At 42.5% G+C, this 21,046-nt stretch overlaps 1 protein-coding gene across 6 annotated transcripts in view; it reads right to left on the reverse strand.

Moving 5' to 3' along the window:
* The window catches only part of RABGAP1L (RAB GTPase activating protein 1 like), a 677,279-nt gene that overhangs the window by 7,553 nt on the left and 648,680 nt on the right, over positions 1-21,046 (reverse strand). For all 6 annotated transcript variants that reach the window (XM_020902280.2, XM_070474047.1, XM_020902282.2 and 3 more), the window contains 4 exons: positions 19,254-19,364; positions 7,221-7,325; positions 4,835-4,918; positions 1,398-1,469 (listed from right to left, as the gene is read on the reverse strand). In XM_020902280.2, the coding sequence (XP_020757939.2) occupies positions 1,398-1,469; positions 4,835-4,918; positions 7,221-7,325; positions 19,254-19,364 (372 nt within the window). The remainder of the gene's footprint in view (positions 1-1,397; positions 1,470-4,834; positions 4,919-7,220; positions 7,326-19,253; positions 19,365-21,046) is intronic.

A 21,046-nucleotide genomic window follows, 5' to 3' on the forward strand; every position in this document is an offset into this window, starting at 1 on the left:
CTGCTTCTTCATTCCACTGGTCATTAAATTCTTTCTCTGGTATGTCCAAGCATGTCTCCCAGGCCCAAAGCCCCAAAAGTCACCTTCCCAGAGCAAGGTTCAGATTTTTCAGTTCTCATGTCTCAGATTTTCAGGTTATAACTTATAAAATATGTATTTTTTCAGCATTTATTGTGTGCCAAGTTCCAGACCAAGCACTTTCTATACATCATCTTATTTAATCTTCAAAATGACCTTATGAGGTAGGTAATACCTCTAGTTTATGGAGCACAAAATAAAGCTGTGCTTAGTTGCTCAGTCGTAGCCAACTTTGCAACCACAAGGACTGCAGCCCACCAGGCTCCTCTGTCCATGGGGATTCTCCAGGCAAGAGTACTGGAGTGGGCTGCCATGCCCTCCTCCAGGGGATCTTTGTAACCAGGGATCAAACCCACATCTCCCGCATTGCAGGTGGATTCTTTACCATCTGAGTTGAGGTTAAATAACTTGTCAAGTTGTTAAATGATATGCGAAAGTGCCTAGAATGAATTTATATACTAGCACTGTATAAACCTGAATATATTCAAACTGAATTGCATCAGGTTTCTCTAACACTGGTCCCAAGAGTGGGCTGTGCCAACACTGCTGCTTAAAGAATACCAATCCACTTGGTTTATTTCTGGTTCTGTAGAATAAGCTATCACTTTTTTCAAACAGAAAAGAAACACAAGTAGTTCTACCACGAGGGGGCAGCATATAAATAAGTGTGACTCTGACCCCATGGACTGTAGCCCACCAGGCTCCTCTGTCCATGGAATTCTCCAGGCAAGAGTCCTGGAGTGGGCTGCCATTCCCTTCCCCGAGGGAACCTTCCTGACCCAGGGATTAGAACTCAGGTCTCCTGCACTGTGGGCAGATTCTTCACGGAGCCACCAGGGAAGCCCTGTAAGTGCTTCGGGTTTTCCTTGCATCTCTAAAGCACTGGTGGAAGAATCCACCTCCGGCTGAGTTCTACACTGCCCATGGTGTCTCCTGTTTAGCAGAGTGACGGGATGGTCCTGCTGGGCCGCACACTGACGTCACATCAATGCAGGCACAGTTGGGAGGGTTCCCAGGTTGCCAACACGCAAGAGAGCTCAGGGGCCTCGTGTGCCAAGGCTGAAATCTAGCCTCTTTTCCTGTTACCTTTCTCTGACAGCCCACAAAGGTTATGGGCTTTCGGCTGGTCCACATCCCAGTCCAAAGGTGAATCCTATTCTCCATAATCCCTAAACCCTTTGTAACAAAGGTGGGGTGGGGACTGTATTTACAGGCTGTCCTGCCTGTGGTGTGTCATCATATACTGGGATCAGGTGCTCACTTAAGATGACATGAACTGGGAAGACACTGCATCACAGAACCGTCCCATTCTTCCTCACCTTTACCACTTCCAGCTCCTCCTTGCTGGCTGCTTGCTGTTTCTCCAGTCGGGTACTCAACTGGGAACAGATCTAAGAGAAAGAAAAGAGCTGCTTTATTAGAAAGGAGAACAACTCATGTAGCATGTGCACATAGCTGTTTATTCACTCTAGCATCTCTGACACTAGAAGAAATTTTGCAAATTTGCCAGTCATTCCCACAAGGAGCAGCAGAAAGCCTAAGCCTGTTCTGTGTGTAAAGCACATTTCTATCTCAGTCAGTAGAAAAAACACGGGATAAGTTTGATTTATGTCTGTCACTAGTTTTCGTGACTGGTTCCAGAGAATTCCTGTCCTCACTTTGGAATCAATCTGTAGAATCATGCTGACTGTCTACTTTGGGCAAGGTACTATCCTAGGAATCTGATGAAAAGAATTCTGAATCAAAGATGTCTCCTGTCTGCTGCAACACAAAGAGTTTCTGTTTTCAATCACAAAAGTTTCTTTAGGAAGTGGCAGAGTGAATTTTTTAAAAGTTAAAATCACCAGAAAGTAATAGAGACTTAAAACTTGAAACAAGAGGTTTGGCAACATAGCATAAAATGAAATGCCTGGAAGTCTAGCTCTACGACTTCCTAGCACAGTGTCCTTGGGTATATTCACTCATCTTTCTAAGCCTCAGTTTCTTCATGACTGAAAAGTACTGTGCTGTCATAATCACTGGGAAAGAAAATGTACATAAAGGGTTTAGTATAGGACGATTAAATAACATCTCATTATTCTGATTCTGAAACAAGGTGCAAACAAGCACAGGGAACAGAGAGAAATAAGTGCTTTCAAAGTCCCCCAAATTATATGTGTGTGTGTGCATGCACGTGCGTGCATGTGTATGTGTATATACACTGAGAGAGACTGAGCACAGAGATATATATATATATCATGTCTGACTCTTTGTGGCCCCATGGACTGTAGCCCGCCAGGCTCCTCTGTCCATGGAATTTTCCAGGCAAGAATACTGGACTGGGTTCCTCCTCCAGGGGATCTGCCCAATCCAGGGATTGAAACTGTGTCTCTTGCATCTCCTGCATTGACAGGTGGATTCTTTATCACTGTGCCACCTAGAAAGCCCTATATATACTATATATATAAAACTGGAAGGTCAAGTCTTACTAAGCCTGAGTGAAGTAAGAATCTTTTATTTTGGGAAAAAAATGGAATAAAACATTTAGGGGATGTCAAATTTTCAAATGCAATCTGGACTAAACACATAAAAGGTCTACCTCTATTATCAAAACCGACACTTAAAAAAATCCCAGTCTATAGTTTCAGAGATCAGAACTTGTTGAGTCCAGTCTCTAGTTTCTCCAGATCCAGGCCTGGAAACAATACGCAGGACTATGCTGGCTGACATTAAAAGGAAGCAATCTCTCTAGCAATTCTGGCAAACCATAAACCATTTTAAATAAGCCCAAACCTTCTGAAATATAGCCAATAGTAGCCAATTCCAACTACAGAATGCATTTGGATTATATGTTTAATTATCTTCAAAGAGATGGGTCTGTTGCTTAAAGTGCTTGCCAGATAATATTCAAGAATCATCCCAAGGACTGCTCTTTGAAAAGTGCTGCATATGGAGGCCACCTATGGCCTAATGTGACAGAAAAAATGCATCTGCAGTGATGACAAGCACGTGGTCTTTGATGATCCTTGTACTGCTTAATGTCTAACCAGTCCTTCTCCTAGTTATCCAAATCCAACATTTCCTTGTTAACTCTCTTGCATTTCTTGTTTCTCCATTGTCACTACTGTTTGTTGCCGTCCGGGACCCGTTTTGTCTCAGTTGGCCTCTCACTGCTCTGTGCCTTTCTTTGCCTGTGCATCTCTCCCCTGGTTTCCACATCTCTCCCTGCGACTGAGTAATTCCAGTTCCATGTTCCCAGTCATGCCACTGTCCTGCTACAAACAGAATGAAATCCAAACTCCTCAGCCTGTCCCTGAAGACCTTTCTTGATCTTGGCCCCTGCTCATCTTTGCTTTTCTTGCCTACTTGAAACCCTTGCTAAACAAAACTGTCACTAATCAACCTCCCCTGCCTTTGCACACGCTTTTTCAACCTTTCCAACATTTCCAGCCTTTCCTTCTCTATCTCCAGATGCCTGAACCTCACCTTATCTTTGAAGCACAACTCAAATCACTCCCTTCTCCAGGAAGGGATTCCTCATCTCCCATACATAATTCTCTCTCCTCTTAATTATGGCCAAGTTTTACCTATTACAAGCTTAGCTTCCAGAGAAGAAAAACTGGATCAATTTCTCTTTTATTCCTCTAAAGTATCAAACCTCACATGCAGCAGGCATTAAATAAACATATTTTGATTATATATATGTATAGATAAATAAGCATATAAACATTATAAAACAGAGTAAGATAGATTTGAAGCCTTAGTTCTAAGGAATCTTCCACGAAAGGGGAGAATCCTTGTGGAAAGATAGTCATAACAACAAATGAACTAGTTTTCCTCCAAAAGCATGAACAATATGACTGACATTTTTATTTATATATCAATAGCAACAAAGCATACTCAGTGTATTAAGTGATTCAAGATTAAGGAAGGTTTGTTTTCTTTGTGTTTTTCTGCACTTCCACAAGGGACATACATTTTATTTACAAGCAAAAAACCACTTTTTAAAAAAGTTAAGACTTAGACTTCCAACTCTTTTGTGAAACAGGAGACCCTAGGGAAATTTCTGGGTAAGTAGGTGGCATATGGTGCCTTAATAATTTGAGAAAGCTGAACTTGAACAGTCTAGTCAGGGTCTTATGACAACAAGCAGATTCCTGGCTGTGCCCCAGCCTAACCAGCAGGGACCACTGGAGCTGGAATGGAGGCTTTCTGAGACCCTGTCTGGTGATGAGACCAGAAACATCCTCAAGGAGACTAGCCCCCCCACCACCCACCATTAAAACATCTTTTTTTTTTTTTTAAAACATCATTTTAAGGTTCATAAGAGGTTTCCTGCTAGGCACTAGCCTCTGTTGGGAAAGGCCACATGGGCATGTGCGGACAAGAGCTCCCGTATTCTCTACTGTGATAGCAAAGGACGCGCAGATCTCCTAGCTGTACAAGTGCTAAATTCTAGTGCTTGGCAAGTGTGATCTATTGGAAATTAGCTTCTGAGTAAGGCAGAGACAGGATCCCAATGGTAATAAGATTTCTCATTCCTCTAAATCTATCAAACATTGAAAACAACCAACAGATTGTTTTGCTCAATTAAACTTCCCATGTTATCAGCAAGCATGTCTAACCACTGTCTGTTTCAGAGGAGAAAATGAGCCAACAAATATAATCCGTGCAGTGCAGCAACTATTCTGGAAACTCTAAAAACAAACAAAATTTCCTCAAAGATAAGAGCAAAACAAATACTTCTACAGCGATGAAGCCCACGGGGGCACATTACCTGTTTATACTCGGCAATGATAGCTGTAGTCTTCTTGATTTCATATTCCGCCTTCTCTAGCTGTTTCCTGAAGACTTCTTTTAGCTATAAAGAGTAAGAATGAGAAACATCAAGACTCAGTCAAAATCTTTACACATTTCCACCAATATCCATATTCAAGTCTGCCTGATTCCAAGTCAACAACGATGTAAACAACTGTCGAATAAGGGTCCATTCAGAAGCTATCTTTATTCTCATGAGTCTAAAACAAAAAACACCAAGGCAAACACTGCATGTGCTCTCGATGCTCTGACACAGCCTACTGAAAAAACATTTTAGGCCTTCTTTCTCATCTCATATTGACTCTCTTGTTACCTCTCTGGAGGAAGGAATAAGAGGCTTTTGGGACTGGAGTCAGAAATAGAGGTGTGGACTAAAGAAACACTGACTTTAGAAGTTAAAGTGACATAGGATGCAGTACTTGTTACAGTCACAGAAATACTAAACTATGAATGCTAAACCTGAAACCACAGTTATTTCTATAGCTTGGCAGCTCAAGAAGAAGGTTAGAGCAATGAAAAGGCTTAGATGTTACCAGATAAAAGGGAAAGAATTCAATTCTCCCAAGATGACCAAACAAAACCCAACCCTGGTTAATCTGCAAGTACACAATCAGAAAACAATTGATGAATTCTGCTTTGCAGCATCCCAAAATATGAATGGAGGATACTCAGTACTTCCAAATTCACAAGTTATTGAAATTGATAGCTGCACTTCTCATTAGAAGATTTGAGAGTTTCTTCATATTTGCTACATTCTAAAATTTTAAGAGCATTTGCAGGTTATACTAATTCAAACTTATTTGTTTTTATTGGTCTCTGTTCTTTATCTTCCATAATTCAAGGACATCAACCATGCCCTTTGTCCCTTCTGCCATAAGGCTCCACTGACTCAGGGTCAACTTAGGTAGCTGAGAGGCTTTGAGTAAGTTCACTCAGTTTCTCTAAGTTGTAGTTAACTCATTTGACAAATGAGAATAATCTCTATCTCACAAGGGAACCATAATTAAAATAGGATACACACACACACAAAGGGAAAATCATGGATTAAATTCCTTTGTTAATAGCTTTATTCTTTACCTAAAGTACTGAAGTGGGCCCTCAAAAAGCAGGAAACAAAGAAAAGAGTAAAACCCATCAAAATGCCAAGATCAAACCAGATAATCAGCCCCTGAGTATTTTTGATTACATTAAAAAAAAAATTCCTGGTCCACTGTAATTGCCAAAACATTTCATTATTTAGGGGAGAAAAATGAAAATCATGGAATACTTTTTATAAATTCTGGAAGATGCTAAATAACACATCCCTGCATTAGTAACTTTACTGGAACTTTTGCTGGTTGCTTGGAAGGAGGTCTTTGAGATGCTTTGTGTTCTGTTTTATATTTAGGATTATTGATGTCTCTGAATGAGACTCATTAAAATAATTGAGCTAAGCGTGCCTGGCTGGGACAGAGACGGAGACCACTGGCGAAGCAGCCGCTCTTCCTCAGGGAAGCCGGAAGCTCTGCCTCCAGCTGTCACGGTCACCTCCGGGGCTCCTTGGCAAAGCATGTCTTCCAGCTGATCACCCTCACCGCTCACACGAAGGCAGGAGGGAGCTAACCTCAAGGCTGGTTCCCAAAGGGTTTCTTTCTAGTCCCTCAGAGAATACAGTTTGAGAGTTCTGCCAGGAACAGAAATGTTGGTGCTCCTTCTTCAAAGTCATCAATCCAGAAAATGAAGCGTGACTGATGGAGGCAAATCTCAGCAGAGATCTCTGTAGGCACCTGGCTTAACGACCCTCATAAATGACTTCAGAGAAGTCAGTCATCTTGGAGATGCGACATGAAATTTACAGATTTTCACAGCTCTTGGGTCATAATTCCAAGTTCTTAAACTCCGAGAAGACTTCACGCTCTTGCTAGACATCTCAGTGAAGGCAAATTCCTGAAAGCTGTTCCAGGGTGGAAATGCTGCCACCTCTCCTAACACCCTTCAGGAGAAATGACTCAGTGCTACTCACATGCACCGCTTCAGCACCAGCCTTGATTTAGAACAAATTTAACTTTACTTCCTATTTAACTGATGCTGGGAAAGATTGAAGGCAGGAGGAGAAGGGGACAACAGAGGATGAGATGGTTGGATGGCATCACCGACTCAATGGACATGAATTTGAGCAAGCTCTGAGAGATGGTGATGGACAGGGAAGCCTGGCGTGCTGCAGTCCATGGGGTCGCAAAGAGTTGGACACGACTGAGCGACTGAACAACAACAACAACTTTACTTCTTGTTTATAGTATTAATCAAGCCCAGGAACCAATGCACCTGCATGAAGACCAGTTACCCATCCCCCACATGCCTGTTACCTGAGCCGTCTCTTCCTCCTGCTTCCTCTTCTCTTCTTCGGTCTCCACCAGCCTCTGTTTGGTCAAGAGAAGCTCCTTATTCAGCACGTCTGCCTTGTCTTCTGCCTGCAAATCAGAGCACATTAGTCATGAGGAAGGTGAAGAAAGCATGTACATACTTTATGGAGCAACACCCCCGGAGGCCTTTCTTCCCCTCTGGCTCACCCAGGGGTGGGGGGTAGAGGTGGTTGCTTTCAATGAATGCCAACTAGCTATCGCATGCTCAGCATACGTTATCTCTAATCCTCACAGCAAAAATTATTTTCCAGGTAATGACAGCAAGATTTGAAGAGATCAAATAACTGGACTAGGACACACATCTAAGATCAGAGTCACAGTCTGAATCCAGATGTGAATGGCATGGAAGGCCATGCTCCTTCTAAGTGTTTCTTCCACATTTTCAGCAGCCACAACAGCACAGACTCTGAGGCTATGGTAGGACAGGATGAAGGGCTGGCGCCTCCCTGGGAAGCTTCTACCTGGTGATGTGTGGGGCGGAGCCAGAGAAGAGGAACAGACAGGCTGATCTGTGAACCACAGTTAGGTGAGAAAGTTTAAAGATCAGCTGAGGGAACCTGGCCCACCAGGCTACTCACAACAGCAGTGAGTACAGTAAGGAGAAATGAAGACCAAAAACCCATAACAGGGACAGCCCAGAGGCAAACTGAAGTAAGGACCAGGAATCAGGCACACAAGAGCGTATTTCTAGAACAGCCAAGAAAACTCAGAGAGAGTGCTCTGCTCTTAATTTGCATACAGAGCCAAAATTCACTGTGGAAGCAGTGTGTGTATGTACATTTAACTTAGTTAACGTGTGTCTGCCTGCTTTACACATTAGGGCCCTTACCTCACCCTTTAGGTCTTGGCTTCAAGCTCACTTCTGCAGCACAGGGTGGCCTCAGCCCTGTCCTACTTAGCCCATCCGAATCAGTTCCCCACCCGCATCTAAACTCGTATTTCCCCTGGGAGCACTTGCCCCGATCTAGACTGACAAACTGTGTGTGTGATGTGTGTGCCTTGCACACTTGGCTGCAAGCTCTAGGAGGCAGGAACCCTCTTTCCTGCGCTCATCACTGTACCCCCAGCACCAAGCCCAGGACCGAACAGAGCTCATGCTCTGTAAGTGTTTACTGAGTGGATGGACGTGGTTCTCTGAGTTATCAGAGAAGCAGACTTGGGGAAGGGGGCCACAGGATGAGTTCAGCAGAGAAAATGACAGACACTGAATACGGGCAGCTCTTTGCAGAAGCCATCCCTGGCTGACAGCAGCAAAACACTGTCTAAGACATTGTGAAAACTGGCCAGGTGGCCCTCTGTCTGTGTTTCGCCGCATCTCCCACATGTCCAGATGGCCGGGCCAGCGCAGTCTGCTGGGTCCTGGCAGAGAAACTCCCTTCCAGCATCTCGGTTCTGTCTTCCAGTTCCTGATGTCCCCACAGCCCAGGGCTCAGAGCTGTTTTCAGATAACTTGGAACTGCCGGGTAGTTAAAGTGAAAAATTCCCTTCTGAAGACTCTGAAATTTGTTCTGATACATTAGATTTCAGGAAGAAAATCTACACGGCAAAAAACACATCCTAAAAGGAGAGGTGGGCCTCAAAAAAAGCAACATGTATACTGCAAGTTAAGTTTTAATAAATTGTAAGATACTAGATGATTGATACTGACTATGGACACTCAAAACTGAGAATTCTAGAGCTGCAAACCAGATGACAAGTGACCCAAAAAGTGGGAGATGCTCCCCAAAGTCTCTAATGAAGGGTCTCCCAGTGGCAAATCAAGAGCTTGCATCGGTGGATGCGCCTCTAATTCCCCGAGAGTTTGGTTCAACTATCCTTCAGTTGTTCCACTATGGCATTAGCCTTTGAAAATATTTTTAAGTAAAAAAATTCAATTTTCTAGTGGAAAAAAAAATGAGGTCCTGATGGCTTCAGTGTTTAAGTGAAAGTGTTAGTGGCTCAGTTGTGCCCAACTCTTTGCAACCCCGTGAACTCTAGCCCGCCAGGCTCCTCTGTCCGTGGGAATTCTCCAGGCAAGGATACTGGAGTGGGTTGCCAGTTCCTTCTTCAGGGAATCTTACCGACCAGGGATCGAACCCAGGTCTCCCACACTGCAAGCAGGTTCTTTACCCTCTGAGCCACCAGGGAAGCAAAAATCGTATCAGACCTGTCTCCCTAGGATGGCTGCCCACTGGTTACGGTTCTACCCCAGAATCTCTGAGTGACAGCCTTGCTAATAAAGACGACTGCACTTTAACTTCCTCTTACTGCACCGCCAGCAGGTTCCATTTTGTAAAGAGAATGGTCCTTTTAATAGCACATATCACGACACTCTGAAACAAATGTTTTCTAAGTTTGGTTTCTCGAAGGAAGATTCACTCAAACTGTGAGCCTTCTGTAAACCTCTGAAGAGTCAATGCTATCCTGACATTTAGCACCAAGCTTCTGAAATTCTGCAGCATATCTAAATGTTTACAATTTTGGAAATATCTATAAGAAAAGGGAAAAAAATCCACTTCCTTGAGGAAATTTTTAATAAACACTTAGATACGTATGAGGTGACGGCCTATCATTTTTATGTACACATAAACTGTACACTGCTGCACGTTCTTCATGAGGCCAAGGTCAGGTGACCTCACTCTATTTCTGTTCTCAGATCTGACACCTGTAGGAGTTGCTCTGGGTCCCACATGGGAAAAGTCCCTGGAAGCTGTATCCAGAGTTTCTCCTTCAAGCTTGACAGTGAAGTAGGGGTGATTCTGCTCATCAAAATACAACCAGATCTGAATTAACGTCCTCCTCCTTCTAAAAACAGTCTTCTGAGTCTCTGTACAGCCAACTTCTATACCCCGCTTAAGTAAAAACCATCTTTAACTTTAAAAGCATCTCCAGGAACAGAATACTAAACAGACAGATATTCAAATTCTATCTTTGTGCCCAAATGATAAAACCTTCACCATAGTTTGATAAGACTGAGTGGACACTTGCCATTATCATCTTCTAAACACGTACCAACATCTCACAATGCCTTATTGATATGAAACCTTCTGAAAGTGTTAGTCTCTCGGTCGTGTCCGACTATTTGTGTCTCCATGAACTATAGCCTGCCACGCTCCTCTGTCCATGGGATTCTCCAGGCAGGAATACTGGAGTGGGTTGCCATGCCCTCCTCCAGGGAATCTTTCCACCCCAGGGACCAAACCTAGGTCTCCTGCATTGCAGGCAGATTATTTACCATGTAAGCCTTCTAATTGTTATCTAACTTCTATGACATATAATATGCAGGTCAGGAAGCAACAGTTAGAACTGGACATGGAACAGCAGACTGGTTCCAAATCGGGAAAGGAGTACATCAAGGCTGTATATTGTCAATCTGCTTATTTAACTTACATGCAGAGTACATCATGAGAAACACTGGGCTGGATAAAGCACAAGCTGGAGTCAAGAGTGCTGGAAGAAATGTCAATAACCTCAGGTATGCAGATGACACCACCCTTACGGCAGAAAGTGAAGAAGAACTAAAGAGCCTCTTGATGAAAATTAAAGAGGAGAGTGAAGAAGTTGTCTTAAAACCCAACATTCAGAAAACTAAGATCATGGCATCCGGTCCCATCACTTCATGGCAAACAGACAGGGAAAGAATGGAAACAGTGACAGACTTTATTTTTTGGGGCTCCAAAATCACTGCAGATGGTGACTACAGCCATGAAATTAAAAGACGCTTGCTCCTTGGAAGAAAAGTTATGACCAACCTAGATAGCATATTAAAAAGCAGAGACATTACTTTGCCAACAAACGTCCATCTAGTCAAAGCTATAGTTTTTCCAGTAGTCATGTATGGATGTGAGAGTTGGACCATAAAGAAAGTTGAGCACTGAAGAATTGATGCTTTTGAACTATGGCATTAGAGAAGACTCTTGAGACTCCCTTGGACAGCAAGGAGGTCAAACCAGTCCATCCTAAAGGAAATCAGTCCTGAATATTCAATGAAGGGACTGATGTGGAAGCTGAAACTCCAATACATTGGTCACCAGATGTGAAGAACTGACTCATTTGAAAAGACCCTGATGCTGGGAAAGATTGAAGGCAGGAGGAGAAGGCGACAATAGAGGTTGAGATGGTTAGATGGCATCACCGACTCAATGGACATGAGTTTGAGTCAACTCCGGGAATTGGTGATGGACAGGGAGGCCTGGTATGCTGAGTTCATGGGGTTGCAGAATCGGACACAACCTGAGCGACTGATCTGAACTGAATTGATGACATATAAATGAGAGACACAGGCACTTGATCTGTGATTACAACATGAACCAAGTTCTCAGTAGGCTCCGCTCTAACATTAGGGATGGGGCTCTTTAAAAAATGATTTCTCAAAAAAAAAAAAAAGATTTCTCAAAGGACTAACCAAGGCAACTGTTTAGTTGAAAACAGAACAAAAGAATGTGTCACTTGTGACATGCAGTGTCTGATTCAACACAAACTCCTGTGATCAGAAGGGACCTGGGCCCAGTCTGCACTGGGAAAGCACTGGTTGTGTCTCTTGTTTTTGTTCCTTGGGAACAGAAAGAACAGGAAGGGCCTGAAAGCAGGTAACCAAAATTGAACTGGAGATGCATCTTCTTTTCATTTCTGATCACTGAGAAGTCCTTACTGAAGGGGTCCAGAGGATCCGGGGCAAGTTGTCAAAAGAGAAGGCTCTGTCAGAGAGAAACATGAAGAGCTGCTGGTGCCCAGGAAGCCTGAAGCCAGCTCTAAAATGACATGGGTAGGAAAGAATGTGTTTTTTTTTTTAAGTACATGATTACCTAATTAGTGTTTGTTTGGTTTACATATTGTCTCAAATACAATCTGCTTTCATGCTTGTTTAATGTTTACCAATGTTCTTCTATCTGAATCAAGAGATTTGATTTTGATTAAGCTGGGAATGAAAAAGTACTGGGCAAACTGGGTAAAAGCAGGCAAAGCCTCAAGCTAATGTCCTTCCTCGAAGTCTGGAGGGGCCAGGTACCTAAACTGCAGGGACACCTTTTGATATAAACCCCACTCGGTCAGAAACTGCAAGATCAGATTTTAGGAGGAGATAGCTAGTTTTGAACTAGCAATTCAATGACATAGCAATTTCATTCTTCCATCTAGATAATAGCTTCAAAAGGCAGAGGGGCCAGGTTACTGTTTTAAAAAGAGAATGATAGGCATGAGGGGGGGAAATAAAGAGAAGGAACAAATGAAGGAATCTTTTCTTTTGGGACAGATCCAGTAGCTCCATGAGATACTTAGGTACTCAATAATTATTTCAGGAGGACCCTAGAAACTTTTCCAGACTAATCTACAAAATGAATTTTTTGGGGGTGGAGAAATAATTTTTTAAATAATATATTTTTCTGATCATTAACATTATAAGGCATGTTATTACTTAACCAAGGGTAAAAATATTAGTCGTGCCCAACTCTTTGCAACCCCATAGGCTGTAGCCTGCCAGTCTTCTTTGTCCATGGAATTGTCCAAACAAGAATACTGGAATGGGTTGCCATTTCCTTCTCCAGGGGATCTTTCTGACCCAGGGATTGAACCTGGGTCTCTAGCATTACAGGCAGATTCTTTACTATCTGAGCCACCAGGGAAGCCTCTAGCCAAAGGCACTTAAGTAATTTAAGGTCTTCTTAGAAAAGATAAATAATTGATAAAAGTATAAAGATGAATATAAAAATTAGACTTACTCTTATAACCCAGAGATATACCTAACAGAAACATTTTTTAGAGTTTTCAAAAATTAATTGATTCTTTATTTTTATTTTTGGGTTCCTTGGGTCTTCATTGCTGCACTTAGGCTTGTTGCAATGAAAAGAGAAAAAAGAAGAATGAGTTTTACTTTTCTTTCCTGAGAACAAAGAAGATGCAGAGAACAGTGAGCAGGCCTAATCACTCCTAGTTTTTATTTTAACAGGTCCTAATTTGTAGTTATAACTAAGCTTGCTTTTCTGCCCCCTAGCTCTGCATGAGCTGGTTCTGCACCTACTATCCTTTAACTCTATGCTAATTACATCCTGTATCTGGTGCTCACTTCACTTTACAGCACTCTCTTTACAGAGCACTCCATAGTTTTTTCTCTTTTTGCATTATAGAAAGAAGGCCACAGTACAATACACAAAAAACAACGGGGTCAACTACTAGGCTATGGGACTGCCAGACCCAATTAACAGGCTGAGGTGAGTCTGCAACTGCTTTTGAAACAATGCAAGAAGAAAAATACAAGGTCTTTACTCCTTTGCTCCTCATCACCAACCCCTGAGGGCAAGCCTTCATCTGTAGAATCCTCTGGATGCCCCATGGGCCTTTCCTGGTGGCTCAGGTGGTAAAGAATCAACCTCCCATGCGTAAGACCTGGGTTCGACTGACCTGGGTTCAACTGATCTGGGTTCGACCGACCTGGGTTCCATCTCTGGGTTGGGAAGGTCCCCTGGAGGAGGGCATGGCAACCCACTCCAGTATTCTTGCCTGGAGAATCCCCAACAACAGAGGAGCCTGGCGGGCTAGTCCATGTGGTCGCAAAGAGTCGGACAAGACTGAGTGACTAAGCAGAGCACAGATCCCTCATGGAAGTGGGGCATTTTTGAGGCACGTGCTTGCTGTGCCCCTTCTGCCAGCTGAGGATTAAATTCACCTTTCTAGTTCCCCCAGACTCTTGTCTCTGTATTTTTTATTAGGCCTTGGTAGTCAGAGAAAGCCAAGATCTGTGGCATCAGGCTTTTCTCTAGTTGTGGTGAGCGGGGAGGCTGCTCTTCTTTGCAGTGCCTGGGCTTCCATTGTGGTAGCTTCTCTTCTTGCAGAGCACCGGCTCTAGATGTGAGGGCTTCAATAGTAGCAGCACATGGGCTCAGCAGTTGCGGCTCGTGGGCCCCTACAACACGGGTTCAGTGGTTGTGACACAGGCTTAGCTGTTCCTCGGCACGTGCAACTTTCCTGGACCAGAGGTCCAATCTGTGTTCCCTGAATTGGCATGTGGATTCTTATCCACTGCGCCACCAGGTAAGTTCCTCCTGTAGCAACATTTTGATGTATTTCTATTTTCTTGTAGGCCTTTTTCCTGTCACAAGGTAGATTCCAGCCTCCTTTCCTTTCCTCCAGGATGGCCCCGGGTGAGCATATATCCCTCACAATTTAGATGTAAACATTATACACAGATAAATTTACTTTTTAAAAAATATTATATCATTATCTTCTCATTGTTTTTAAAAATTATTCCAAAAAGATATTTTACAGATGTGACTTCATCCTTTCTTTCTATTGGACATATACCTTATTTCATTTTTTTATTCTTGTAAGTAACACTGCAGTAAACAACTTTGCACATATATTTTCATGCAAGTCTCTATTTTTTTGGAAGGAAAGTTATGACTAACCTAGATAGCATATTAGAAAGTAGAGACATTACTTTGACAACTAAGGTCCGTCTGGTCAAGGCTATGTTTTTCCAGTGTTAATGTATGGATGTGAGAGTTGGACTGTGAAGAAAGCTAAGCGCCGAAAAATTGATGCTTTTGAACTGTGGTGTTGGAGAAGACTCTTGAGAGTCCCTTGGACTGCAAGGAGATCCAACCAGTCCATCCTAAAGGAGATCAGTCCTGGGTGTTCATTGGAAGGACTGATGCTGAAGCTGAAACTCCAATACTTTGGCCACCTCATGCAAAGAGTTGACTCACTGGAAAAGATCCTGATGCTGGGAGGGATTGGGGGCAGGAGAAAGGGATGACAGAGGATGAGATGGCTGGATGGCATCACCGACTCAATGGACATGAGTTTGAGTAAACTCTGGGAGTTGGTGATGGACAGGGAGGCCTGGCATGCTGCGATTCACGGGGTTGCAAAGAGTCAGACACGACTGAACGACTGAACTGAACTGAACTATTTTTTAAAGGATAGCTTTCCAAGTAATGGTAGATATGCAGTTGCCTCATTTATAAAATGGAAGATTAAAATACTTGCTTAATGGAGTCATTAGGAAAATTAAATGAGATGATGCTTATAAACTGCTAAATAAAGTGCTTAGTGAATAGTAGGAATTCAGTAAATATTTAACTTCATTATTTTTCTACCTTTTAAAGGCTAAACATATAGCAAATACATTTCACACAAAACTTTCAATTTACAACTCTAACTCATTTCATTGCATCCCTATTAAGTCTAACTTCTTAAAACTTTTTTTCCTTTTATTTTATTTTTTTTAATTTTTTTTCCATTTATTTTTATTAGTTGGAGGCTAATTACTTTACATCATCACAGTGGTTTTTGTCATATATTGAAATGAATTAGCCATGGATTTACATGTATTCCCCATCCCGGTCCCCCCTCCCACCTCCCTCTGGGTCTTCCCAGTGCACCAGGCCCGAGCACTTGTCTCATGCACCCAACCTGGGCTGGTGATCTGTTTCACCCTAGATAATATACATGTTTCGATGCTGTTCTCTTGAAACATCCCACCCTCGCCTGCTCCCAGAGTCCACAAGTCTGTTCTATACATCTGAGTCTCTTTTTCTGTTTTGCATATAGGGTTATCATTACCATCTTTCTAAATTCCATATATATGTGTTAGTATACTGTAATGGTCTTTATCTTTCTGGCTTACTTTGCTCTGTATAATGGGCTCCAGTTTCATCCATCTCATTAGAACTGATTCAAATGAATTCTTTTTAATGGCTGAGTAATATTCCATGGTGTATATGTACCACAGCTTCCTACTACAAAGCCACAGTCATCAAGACAGTATGGTACTGGCACAAAGACAGAAATATAGATCAATGGAACAGAAGAGAAAGCCCAGAGATAAATCCACGAACCTATGGTCACCTTATCTTCGACAAAGGAGGCAAGGATATACAATGGAAAAAAGACAACCTCTTTAACAAGTGGTGCTGGGAAAACTGGTCAACCACCTGTAAAAGAATGAAACTAGAACACTTTCTAACACCATACACAAAAATAAACTCAAAATGGATTAAAGATCTAAATGTAAGACCAGAAACTATCAAACTCCTAGAGGAGAACATAGGCAAAACACTCTCCGACATAAATCACAGCAGGATCCTCTATGACCCACATCCCAGAATTTTAGAAATAAAAGCAAAAATAAACAAATGGGACCTAATGAAACTTAAAAAGCTTTTGCACAACAAAGGAAACTATAAGCAAGGTGAAAAGACAGCCCTCAGATTGGGAGAAAATAATAGCAAACGAAGCAACAGACAAAGGATTAATCTCAAAAATATATAAGCAACTCCTCCAGCTCAACTCCAGAAAAATAAATGATCCAATCCAAAAATGGGCCAAAGAACTAAACAGACATTTCTCCAAGGAAGACATACAGATGGCTAACAAACACATGAAAAGATGCTCAACATCACTCGTTATCAGAGAAATGCAAATCAAAACCACAATGAGGTACCATTACACGCCAGTCAGGATGGCTGCTATCCAAAAGTCTACAAGCAATAAATGCTGGAGAGGGTGTGGAGAAAAGGGAACCCTCTTACACTGTTGGTGGGAATGCAAATTAGTACAGCCACTATGGAAAACAGTGTGGAGATTTCTTAAAAAGCTGGAAATAGAACTGCCATATGACCCAGCAATCTCACTTCTGGGCATACACACCAAGGAAACCAGATCTGAAAGAGACACGTGCACCCCAATGTTCATCGCAGCACAGTTTACAATAGCCAGGACATGGAAGCAACCCAGATGCCCATCAGCAGACGAATGGATGAGGAAGCTGTGGTACATAAACTTTTTTTCCTTTTAGATTTATTGAGATAGAGGTGACACATAGCACTGTGTAAGTTTAAGGTGTACATAAAAATGACCTGAATTACATACATCGTAGAACAATTACCACAACAGATTTAGTGTAAAACTTTTTCACTCAGCTAGCCATCTTAAGAAAACTATTAATGGATAAAATATTCAAAATGGCAGAATCAAGTGTCAGTCAAGGTCATCTGGAAAGTTAATATGGAGCCAAAAATTTCCTTATAGTACTGAGTCACCACAGTGGTCTTACTTATGACAGAAGTAAAACAGCCAAGGCCATGCTGGGTCAACGGCCCTGTTGAGTGGGACCCTTCTGCCTTCTTTGGTTCTGACTCTCTTGGTCACACATTTTTCATTTCGCCTCTAACAGCTTGCAAATGGGCTGGCTGATGCAATTTGTGATCAAAAGGGCAATTCCCACCCCCAGAGGGCTGCTGCTTCCACCTTCTATATCCTGTTCCAAGCAGCACAGTTTCTGTTTTATTTTGAAACTCCAGTTAGCGTTGACTCCTTCAGCTTTCTCCTCTCCCCTTTCAGCACTTTTCTTAACAGTGGTTTTTATCTCCCATCTTACTGTGGTCAATCCTAAAGGAAACAAACCCTGAATACTCATTGGAAGGACTGATGCTAAAGCTGAAGCTCCAATACTTTGGCCACCTGATTCAAAGAGCTGACTCACAGGCTGGCAAAGATTGAAGGCAGGAAGAGAAGGGGGCAGCAGGGAATGACATGGTTAGATAGCATTACTGACCCAGTGGACATGTGTTTGAGCAAACTCCAGGAGATAGTGAAGGACAGGGAGGCCTGGTGTGCTACAGTCTGTGGGGTCACAGAGTTGGACACAACTTTGCAACAGAACAATAGCAACAACACAAACAACAATAACTTACTGTGGTTAAAACTTCTGAGCTGCAAAATTAGCTGTTTATATGGAAAAAGGAGTTGTGCAGGGACCATTTTTAAAAATTAAAAAAAACCCTTCCATTTTAAACATCCAATCATATTTATATTATTAATGGATCTGTATTTTAAATATTACCAATGCATACTTAGAGTACAGGTAGAGCCTTTTTTATTTTTTTTAACAGATTCAGCCAGTCTAAGTTTCAAATTTTTTGACCCTGCGCCATTGGGAATACTCATATTTTAAAAGTTAGAAAATAGTGATGATTTTAAAATGATTTTAAAACTGTGCAAGATTCCTTCTATATTGCCAATTATTTCCAAAGACACTAGCAATGGAAAAACAAGAAGTCCTAAAACTATGAGTACTGTTGGAAAGGACGAGGAAGTTAAAGAATTTAAGGGCTTCCTAGCAACAGCTAATGATTATTGAACACATACTACTGTAGTGCTTTACTTCATTTAATTCTCACATCCTCCCTACGAGGGAAACACTTTTTGAAACCTACAGGCAGGTTAAGGCTGGCCCCGGGTCATGTGATTAGTGAGTGGTGATGCCAGGATTGACACCCAGGCAGTCCTGGCTCTCTGCCCCTAGGATGCCTCTCAGTCCACCAATACACATATCTCAATGTACAAGCTTCATATAAAGTCCTCACGTTTACTATAGATGAGAAATCTTGGAGCAAAAAGTATAGTAACTATAAAATGTTAGAGTGGCATTAATATACTCCTGGTGACTGTTATTTTCAGGTAATGATGCTGTAAGTCCATGGTTTAGGAGAAGAGATTAAGAGGGCATCCCTGCTGGCTCGGTGGTGAAGAAGGCAAGAGACGTAGGTTCAATCCCTGGGTCAGGAAGATTCCCCAGAGAAGGAAATGGCAACCCACTCTGGCATTCTTACCTGGGAAATCCCATGGACCGAATAGCCTGGCAGGCTACAGTCCATGGGGTTGTGAAAGAGTCAGACACCACTTAGTGACTAAAACAAGAGATTAAGAGGAGAGACACCAGAGAAGCTTAGAGCTATTTTTTTTTTTTAAGTATCTTACACACGCTGTTTGAAAATGACCGAAACCCCAAAGGCTTGTGTTTTTCACCATCTCCAAGGAACACAACAGTCCCCTCCCACCTGCCACTCTCTCGCATGCCGCCCACCCATTCACCCGTCAAGCAGCTGACTCGCATCAAGCACAGAGCAAGCCCTGGTGGGACTGCTCTGAGAGTAACTTGGCCCTTGCCCTGGAGGACGTCACCACAGTCTTATTTCTACCTCGTGAAACCAGGCTTACCTGATCCAAGTCATTCCTCAGAGCAATCTTGCTGGTTACTAGTTCGTGAGCAAGGTCGTCATTCTCCTGTTCCAGCCTCATGCTGGCCTCCTGTAATCTCCGGTTCTCCCTCTGCAGAAAAAGAGCAATAGCCAGAGGTGGGCATTAGTGCCTGGACGTACTATCAGACACCGATGGAGCTGGTGAGGAAAGACAAGCGACAAAAACAACAAAGTGAACTTTTGAAAGTGTCAGAAGGAGAAGGCGCGAGTGGCACAGGAAGGCAGGACTGCTGTCTGGGAAACAACGGTGGGTTAAGCGAGCGGTGCAGCTGCAGAACTCTACCCAGTGAAACTTACAACCCTGTCAGCCCCTTAGACAGGGCTTCATCATAAAAACCATGCCACGAAAAGCAAACTTTCCAAAGCTACCCCCAATCCTGTGAGATTTTCATAGAGACCCAGAACAGACACAGGCAAGTCTTTGCTGGAAACATGCACGATAATCCCACCCTGGACCACAAAGGAAACTGCACGACAGTAGGGATGAAACTGCGAAAACCGCTAGGCATTTCTCTGAAATGTTTTTCCCATTTCAGGGTTTAAATTAATTGAGTATATTTAAGATACACAGTTTGGTCTGTTTTGCTATCAACTGATATTTTCATTCTTTTTGGATATGAAGGCATTTACTTTTTTGAAGGCCAATTTCTTTGTTGGTATGAGCAACAGTCTTTATGATAATGTCTCAAAGTTTGTTTTGCTTTTAAAAAAAACAAAAACAAAAACAAAACTTCAAATTAAAAGATTCTGGGTAAAATAAATGGCTGAGTTGGTTTTTTTTTTCCCTTGAACTCCCAGAAAAAAATGTGAAACAGCTCTATGATGAAAGAAGCAAGTCACTCATTCTTATGAAGCATGGACTCCCCTTAATCAGTCATTATAAACTGTGTACACTCACTCTATTTTCCCAAGAGCAATTTAGTGTCCTCCATTTCAAAGTATCAAAAGTGCTGTCTTTGCTATTGTTAGCAGTTACAGATGATTCAAAAGAGAGCTGACAGGAAAGACATCAATGTGATGAGACCTTCCTGTTTTTCAGATTTACACTCCTAACATCGTTTTCTGCAAGCGCGGCAAAAACTCAAGACAAAGCAGTGTTGCGCAACCAGAGACGAATCTGCACCCTGGAAGGCGGTGTATCAGACTGGAGTGGGGGGCAGAGGGGTAGAGGAGAGGGAGGGGCAGAGAGTGAATTTTATCTTCTATAGAACAACCTGGACTTGAAAAGAGGAAAACCTAACTTCTTTCTTTCTGTCTTTTAGAAATGGGCTAAGAAACAGACGGTAAGGACAAAGCCTGAGACTCTTTATGGAGGCAGAAGATCCAAAAACAGGGCCAGCAGAGAAGCCAAAGAACAAACTTGCACTTTGACTGCGCTCAGTCAACAGGGCCCATTTCTATCTTTTCCTTTGGAAAACACAGACTGGGATAGTTGGGAACAGTCAAAACATTTTTGAAAAAGAGAGCTACTGAAAAAGAAAACAATCCCAATAGAGTGTTAACACATAAGTAAAAAATATCTAATGACAGGAGAAATCTGCATGCTATCTGTATGTATTAATGTGCTGTTTAGTCGCTAAGTGGTGTCTGGCTCTTTTGTGACCCCATGGACTGTAGCCCGCCAGGCTCCTCTGTCCATGGGATTTCCCAGGCAAGAATACTGGAGCAGGTTGCCATTTCCTTCTCCAGGGGATCCTCCCAACCCAGGGATTGAACCCGCTTCTCCTGCACTGGCAGGTGGACTCTTTACCA

The sequence above is a fragment of the Odocoileus virginianus genome, chromosome 11 (assembly GCF_023699985.2).
Source record: "Odocoileus virginianus isolate 20LAN1187 ecotype Illinois chromosome 11, Ovbor_1.2, whole genome shotgun sequence".
NCBI lineage: Eukaryota > Metazoa > Chordata > Mammalia > Artiodactyla > Cervidae > Odocoileus > Odocoileus virginianus.